This window comes from Magnolia sinica, chromosome 8 (genome assembly GCF_029962835.1).
Source record: "Magnolia sinica isolate HGM2019 chromosome 8, MsV1, whole genome shotgun sequence".
In the NCBI taxonomy this organism is placed as follows: domain Eukaryota; kingdom Viridiplantae; phylum Streptophyta; class Magnoliopsida; order Magnoliales; family Magnoliaceae; genus Magnolia; species Magnolia sinica.
In genome coordinates this window covers 381840-390179 of record NC_080580.1, presented here as the reverse complement: position 1 = coordinate 390179, position 8340 = coordinate 381840, and the positions used below count along the sequence as shown (strand labels likewise).

The 8340-nt window shown below is 40.3% G+C and overlaps 1 protein-coding gene across 1 annotated transcript; it reads left to right on the top strand.

Moving 5' to 3' along the window:
* The first annotated feature begins 692 nt into the window (after window positions 1-692).
* LOC131252517 (probable LRR receptor-like serine/threonine-protein kinase At3g47570) lies at window positions 693-5231 on the top strand. Its single transcript, XM_058253096.1, has 2 exons — window positions 693-3418; window positions 4635-5231. Exons 1-2 carry the CDS (start codon window positions 742-744, stop codon window positions 5033-5035), a joined length of 3078 nt encoding a protein of 1025 aa, XP_058109079.1. The 5' UTR covers window positions 693-741; the 3' UTR covers window positions 5036-5231.
* The last annotated feature ends 3109 nt before the right edge of the window (window positions 5232-8340 follow it).

The window sequence follows — 8340 nt, the reverse complement described above, 5'->3', positions numbered from 1 at the left end:
GAATAAAGTTCTCCATGTAAATAAAAATAAAAAATGCATAGAATGTTGTCACGATAGTCTGTTTATGGCTACGGTTATAATCCGTAGCAATAGGGGCCGCCAGATGGGCGTGTCCCCACTAGACAGGCAACTGGCGTAGGGGCTGCTAGTTCGGCGAGCCCACCCTGGATACTCCTTTATGGCTACGAATTATGGTATAAATGGCTATCAAGTGGACCACACTGTAAAAGGTAGGGGAGGATTGAACGTCTACCATTGAAACCCTTTTAGGGGTCACTGAAGTTTTGGATCATTAAGAAATTTGTTTTTCCTATTCATCCAGGTCTTTGTGACCTTATGAATAGATTGGATGGAAAATAAATGTTATGGAATTTTCTGCTGCTCTTTGTGGTGTGGTCTAGTTGATCTTTGGATATGATTTTTTTTTTTATAGTGCTCCAAAATAATCTCGAAATAGGGATGAACGTTGTGGATATAATAAATACATAACTGTGGGGCCATGTAACTTTGATTTCTTTTGAGCCGTTCGTACAACTCGGAGTTCGAGGAGCATCAGCGCTCGTCATTGCACACCAGCCAATCCGCTTCCGAAAGAAATGGCGGGGTATTTTTCATGTGTGGTACACCAGCCAAGCCGCTTGACTTGTCAAGTCATCAGTGAATTGTCGAGAATCCACTCAATATCTTCCATATATTTGTCACATCAGTTTGGCTTTCCTGCCTGCATTCACAAACTCTGCAATGAAGCTTCCTCCTCCAATGAGCCTATGGGCAATTTGGTCATTTCTCCTTATCTCTTCCATTCACGCTCCATGCTTCTTCGGATCTGCCGCTCACTTCTCCAACGAAACAGATCGCCTTGCTTTGCTACACTTGAAACATCTGACAACTGACGATCCTCTCCATTCCTTGAGTTCATGGAACCATACTCTCCACTTCTGTCACTGGCAAGGTGTCACATGCGGTGGTCGCCGTCATCCTCAAAGGGTAACCGCCTTAAACCTCACTGGCCAGAAATTGGTGGGTCCCATATCTCCCTTCATAGGGAACCTCTCCTTCCTCAGGATAATCGATCTCTCAAACAACAGCTTCAACGGCCCAATTCCTGAAGAGATGGGCCGTTTGGTCCGCTTGCGGCTTCTTAGTCTGTACAACAATACATTCAACGGAGAAAATCCTGCAAATCTGACCCACTGTTCTGAACTCAAAGTCCTTTTGGTTTTCCGGAACCGGCTTGCAGGGAGGATTCCAACTGAGCTTGGCTCTCTATTGAAGCTCTCCAAATTGGACCTTGGTCATAACAGTCTTACAGGAAGCATCCCACCTTCACTTGGAAACCTTTCGTTTCTCACTTACCTTTTTCTTTCAGTAAACAGCCTGGAGGGCAGCATCCCAGACGACCTTGGTCGGTTGGCAAACTTAGAGAATTTTTTTATTTCTGAAAATGAAGTGTCAGGTAGGATTCCGACCCAGCTATACAATCTCTCCTCTATTATCATTTTCGACGTGGGATTGAACAGATTGCATGGAAATCTTCCTCCCAACTTAGGCCTCATTCTTCCTAATCTCCAAGAACTTTACTTCGGCCAAAACCAATTCACAGGACCCATACCAGTTTCATTATCCAATGCTTCCGGACTTGTAGTTGTTGACCTTGAAAACAATAGCTTTAGCGGATCTGTGCCCATGAATTTTGGAAGCCTCAAGGGTACTCTGTCCAAGTTACGTTTGTGGGGCAATAAACTTGGAATTGGGAAAGGTCGTGACTTGACTTTTCTTGATTCTTTGACGAATTGCAGTAGCTTACAAGTACTGGACGTAGGCATTAACCGTCTCAACGGTGCGTTGCCTGTCTCCATAGCTAATCTTTCGATCCAGCTGAGAAAACTAATTTTAGATGATAACATGATATTCGGAAGCATCCCATCTGAGATTCAGAATCTTGTCAGCTTAACAGTGTTGGGTATGGAAGATAACTTTTTAACAGGTACTATTCCCATTGGTGTTGGGAAGCTTAACAAGGTGGAACAACTTTACTTGAATACAAATGAATTATCAGGGCAAATTCCATCTTCCTTGGGCAACATCTCTCGATTGTGGCAACTCAGTTTATATGAAAACAATCTATCGGGGACCATACCTTCAACTCTTGGTAATTGCATAAACCTGCAAATCATATACCTCCACAGTAATAAGTTTAGCAGTAGCTTACCCAAACAAATTTTCAGCTTTCCATCCTTGATTGAACTTTACGTTGGAAATAATTATTTTACCGATAGTCTGCCACTGGAAGTCGGTTACTTGAAAGCTCTTGGAAAATTCAGTGTTTCTAATAACAAATTGTCAGGCGAAATTCCAAGTTCGCTGGGCAATTGTCTCAGCCTAGAGCATCTCTCGTTGGATGGAAACTTCTTTCAAGGATCAATTCCTCCAACATTTAGTACTCTAAGAGGTCTTCGATCCCTGGATCTTTCACGCAACAACTTGTCTGGGGTGATTCCAGAATACCTGGAGAAGCTTGCTTTACAGTATCTAAATCTATCCTTCAATGATTTGGAGGGTGAATTACCAAAACAAGGGGTCTTTGGAAATGCTAGTCAAGTTTCAGTGCTTGGAAACAGTAAGCTTTGTGGGGGTATTCAAGAATTAAAATTGCCTTCATGCTCTAGCCAAGCTTCCAAGAAACGGGGAAAGTCTGTTCCTTCAAAAGCAAGAATCTCAATAGCTGTTGTTGTCCCGGGTCTTATTTTACTATCATGTTTCTTCGCCACTCTTTATTGGGTAAGAAAGTTGAGAAAGAAACCTTCTGTATTGCCTTCTGCCGAGGATCCTCTTGTCAATGTGTCTTATGCGGAGCTCTTTAAAGCAACAGATGGGTTCTCTTCTGCTAATTTGGTCGGCTCCGGAAGTTTTGGTGCTGTATATAAAGGGTTTCTAGATCATGTTGGAACTATGGTGGCAATGAAAGTGTTCAACCTTCAACGACAGGGAGCTCTGAAGAGCTTTGTTGCCGAATGCGAAGCCTTGAGAAATATTAGGCATCGGAATCTTGTTAAGATCATAACTTGTTGCTCAAGCATTGATTTTAAGGGCAATGATTTTAAAGCTCTAATTTACGAGTACATGGCAAACGGAAGTCTAGAGAAGTGGTTGCATGGAGATGGTCATGATCAGCTGAAAAGGAACTTGAAGTTTATTCAAAGGCTAAACATAGCTATAGATGTGGCTTCTGCACTGGATTATCTACATAATGACTGCGAAACGTCTATCATTCATCGAGATTTAAAGCCGAGCAACATTCTTCTTGATGATGACATGACTGCTCGCGTGGGTGATTTTGGGCTGGCCAGGTTCTTATCTGAGGTTGCTCAAACTAGCTCGGTTGGAATGAAGGGATCTATTGGATACATTGCTCCAGGTAACAATCTTATCTATTTCCCTACACACACACACACACACACACACACACACACACACACCAGTACCCCGGACTCCCAGTCTATTTGCTTGTTTGAGACTGGACCTGTGACCAAACTAGGGGTCAGCGTGGTGTGCATGTAAAATCCACTAGTCAGGTTTAATTTTCTATTCTAATCTTCCAAAAATTTCCCGTATTGTATAGGTTTGGTATAATGGAACTTCTCACTGTATAGGTATGGTATTTTTATAATGGGTCCCAGCTGTTGATCGGTTTAGGTTTTTATATGCTCCACATATGACTGAGGCCTGTTCTTTACGTGGGCTCTAGCAAGTGTGTTGCCTTGGCCTAATCGTTATGCCCACCCTTGATTTTTATCGGGGCCCACTTGAGTTGCAAAACAGAGTCATTTTTTTTCTCCCAATCCTTCATCTAATCTAAGTGAAAGGTCTATATGACCTGGGCTGCATATTACATCACTGGGAATGAGGTTTGCTAAGGTACAAGCACTTATGGGAGCCTATTACACACCATGCATGTGTAAAAGTTGTACATGAGTGCTATCTAATCCATGGGGTGGGCCCAGTCAAGTACTTGACGTAGAACGGATTTAGACCTGACCCGAGCCTAAATCAAAACAAAGGTACAAGGACCTGATGGATACCCAAACTCAATTTTATCTGGATCCAGGTCCTAAAAACAATGACCTCAGATTTAAAGGACCCACATGCAGCAAGACTCAAAACTCGATGGCATCAAAATCTGATTGATTTTAAAGATCTACATGTAGCAAGCAGTAAGTCCCTTGCACCCCACATGAATCATATCATAGTAAAGTATATAGAATTCTTTTTGATAACATCTTTAGTTAAGATATGTATTACACATGAATCACACCATAATAAGGTAAAAAGAATTCTTTTCTGATAATGTACTCTTTAGTTAAAATATGTGTCACATAAAAATCATAACAATAAGCCATATGTTCACTTGATGATAGAGGTGTTGAGTTCTTTAATTCATTTGAGTAGTAGATTCTTGAATGTAGAACATTTTTGCAAGAACTTACAAGTTCATAGCACACTATTGATGTTAGAAATTTGAATACTTGTTCAAATAGAATATTCCCTTTCTCGTCTCTCTCAAAATTCAACATTTGATATTATTTCGATCTAAATGGTCACTTACATTTCAACATGAGACGTATAAATTACAGAGTATGCGATGGGCAATAAAGCATCTGCACAAGGTGATGTTTACAGCTATGGAATCCTTCTATTGGAGATGATCACTGGAAAGGGGCCAACTGATGATATGTTTAAGGACAATCTAAGCCTTCATCATTTTGCTAAGTCGGCTTTGCCTGAACAAGTAAGGGAGATTGTTGATCCACAACTGCTCGTGGAAGAAGCTGAAGTTACTCGACACAATGAAAATCATGTTGATAGAAGAAATAGAATGCATGATTGCTTGATTTCAATGGTCAAAGTCGGTGTTTTGTGCTCTGCGGAATCTCCAAGAGAACGAATGTGGATGAAAGATGTTGTTGCAGAATTGCATACAATCAAGGACCTGTATCTTGGGGTCGGGATCCACAGAGACAAACAAGTTAGGTAGCAAATATTAGATGAAGGTTCTTCCTACCTTAGTCATTAGTAAGTTATTATTGGTAGTTATGTTGAGAAAGATTTCAAAATAAAATTAGTTTGTTGAATATTTTTCTAAACAAGATCTATATATATATATATATATATATATAGCTTTGGCAGAAGAGTGTGTTTGTATTGGCGGTGATTGTATGAAAAGGTGTATTTCTTTTTCCTTGTTTTATCTTGTACTGGACAATGGGAGATTGTATCATGAATTTAATAAGAAGTCATCATCTTATTATAATTAGAAAAGTCATCATTGTAAAATGATTTTCAATCTGAAGGAACTTGTTTATTAGCTGTTGGAGTACCAACTCGCAACTTCCAACTCCCAACTTGATATTAGTCTGATTAAGCATTCATCCAATGAGTCCCATTATGGATTTGCCACAAAAAAAAAAAAAAAAAAAAAAAAAAAAAAAAGTGTATAAGGAAATAAAGAAAGGGGAAAAAAAAAAAAAAAACTTGATTGATCCACTGATTACATTCAACTGATATTCTTTTGCCTGATAAATGTGAATCCTTGCTCCGTTTTCAGATAAATAAAGGTGGTGTGCAAATGGATGCTACAAGGCAACTAACAATTTATCATATTCATGAAGAAAATATTAGTTGGTTAGATGGTTGGATTGCATGATCAAGACAAATATCAGTTATAATACCCAACTAATGGAGGACCGGAATGGCGTAATGGCCTTGATCTCATCTTGTATGCCATGTGTTGGTACCAGAGGCACTGGATGAGCTCCTTTCATTAATGGTTGGTGCCCATGTTTCATGCACACAGCGTGCAGTGCATGAACACATTAAAAAAAAGAAGAAGAAGAAGAAGAAGAAATTAGGTGGAAAAAAAAGGTTATATAGTATTGGAAAATGATTCAAATATGCTCTGTTAGCAGACGTAGTCTTTATTATTATTATTATTATTATTATTATTATTATTATAGTATAAACATGGCATTGAAGATTAAATTAAAGTGTAAAAATTGTGAACCATAATTCGAGCTGACCATGTACCGAAAATTATTTTGATTTGATTATATAGATGGTTGATTGTTGGACAATGAGTCCACCGAATGTTAGATGATCTAAATACCTGAAATCCGTCCACTAATCACAGCTTAGGATTGCTTAGACAAGATAGTTTTTGAACAATTACTGACCCATTTGCTGCAAAATTTCAATTTAGCTGGTTTTTCCTAACAATGAGTTCATCTCATTTAACAGTAACTATTTATAAGAGATTCAAATCTCTAATAATTACTTACCACCAACTAAAATGTGATGAAATCATCATATAGGATAAGGATCTCTAATGCTTAATTCCTGTTGACTAAAATATAACCTCATTTTTAGGTGCTTATCAAACAGAGCTGGTGTTTTACTAAAAGATAGGTGCCACCCTTTCAGAGCAAAATGATCTCAGCCTTTCAAGGCCACTGAGCTGGGGGGATCTTTGATTGTGGGGCCAACCATGATGTATGTGTTTTATATCCACACCGTCCATCTGTTTTGCCAGCTTATTTTATGGAAATAAGCCTGATAATAAAGCAGATCCACTTCTCATGTGGAGCACGCCACAGAAACAGTGTTGATTGATGCCCACAATTAGAAACTTTTTGGGGCCACACAAGTTTTAGATCAAGCTGAGATTTATGTTTTCCCTTCATCTAGGTTAGTGAGATCTTATTAACAGGTTGGATGCAAATAAACATTGTGATGGGCCTTAGAAAGTTTTAAATGGTGAGTGTTCAATCACTACTATTTCCCTGCTACCATATGAATAGTACAGAAATTGAGCATGGATCTCATACAAGCAATGGTCCTCAGCCTATACGAAATCGACCAAGGGATAGTGGCACAAGGCCTAGAGATTCCATCTGTAATAATCCCGGAGTCTAATTCAACAATCATATTATTTAAACCTAAATCCGCACAAATCCTCAACCCATTGAGAACTGCCTGGACGTCGGCAACCATATTCGAGACCCCTCCATAAAATTATGGAAGGCAAAGATGACTTTTCCAGAATGGTCCCTGCAAATACCTTGTCCTCCGCCCTCTCCAGGGGTACCACAAGATGATCTATCCACATTCAATTTCACCCACCTGGACTAGGGGTGTACATTGAGTCGAACCAAGTCAAGCTGGCCTCAGCTCGACTTGGTTCGGCCATTGGTTGACCTCTGCTTGAACTCGGCTCGGCTCGGTCCTCGAGCCTGACTGGCCAGCTCGGCTCAGTTCAGTCAGCAGCTCGGGCCAGCTCGAGCCGAGTTTGAGCCAAGATCGAGCCGAGTTCGCCATTGAGGCATTTCCACAAACACCTGAACTGCAACTTCAAAATCTCACTGTTTACAAACAGGGCCAATGGTTTTACAGGTATTTTATCAAACACTTTCTAAGCAATATAACAACTAAGAAAAACAAAGAGAAAAGGAGTATTTGTTTCATGTACATACCTTCCTTGCCACCAGCTACATTTCGTTGAGTCATTTTATCAAACAGTTGGTGAGCAACATCAATGGCAAAGTAACCGAGTCACCGAACTGGTTTGATTTGAGTTCGATTCAAGCAGGATTGATCCGAGTCGAGTCGAGAAAAATCAGATCGACTCGGCTCGAACTCAAACCAAGCCGAATCGAGCTAGCTCGGTTCGTGTACACCCCTGACCTGGACTTTCCCATGTGTAACTGTATTAATAGACGAAACATGTAATAGCTTATGGGATAAGAGGTATTCCAGCCCCATACATACCTTCATGCGTGCCTATGTAGGTGTGAGGGATAAGTTTTGACTCTCTCTTTTGCCATGGTCTACCAAAGTTTTGAATCAAGTTGAAAGTTGAGCTCCGAGGGTTTCATGGGGTGCTGCATCACGTGGACGGTTCAGATCTTGCACGGGTGGTAGACTCTCAGGGAGTTTCAACACCCGGTCAAGGGTTCAAGTACTCCTAGGTGGTGAAATCCTACTACGGCGGTGTGTTGAAAAAAAACAAAAAAAAAAACTCACGGGACATGAGTTTTCAACAAGTTCTCACAAGTTGTCTTGAGAACTGGTGCGCAGGTGACTATTCTTATACATCGAGAGAGAACATGTCCAGGTGATGTGTAGTCAAAATTCAATCCATCCACTGGATGAGTCACCACATGAAACTCCTACAGCCCAAAAATCAGGTGGGCCACTGCAAAGTAGGAGGGTATGCCCACCCTTGATTTTTATCGGGGGCCACTTGAATTGCAAAACAGCATTAATTTTTGTCCAACTTCTTCTAAG

What these genes read in the sequence shown, in the direction of transcription:
- LOC131252517 (XM_058253096.1), top strand. Translation starts at nt 742, where the DNA reads ATGAAGCTTCCTCCTCCAATGAGCCTATGGGCAATTTGGTCATTTCTC. An exon ending in TATTGGATACATTGCTCCAG is followed by an intron (nt 3,419 to 4,634) that starts GTAACAATCTTA and finishes TATAAATTACAG; the next exon opens with AGTATGCGATGGGCAATAAA.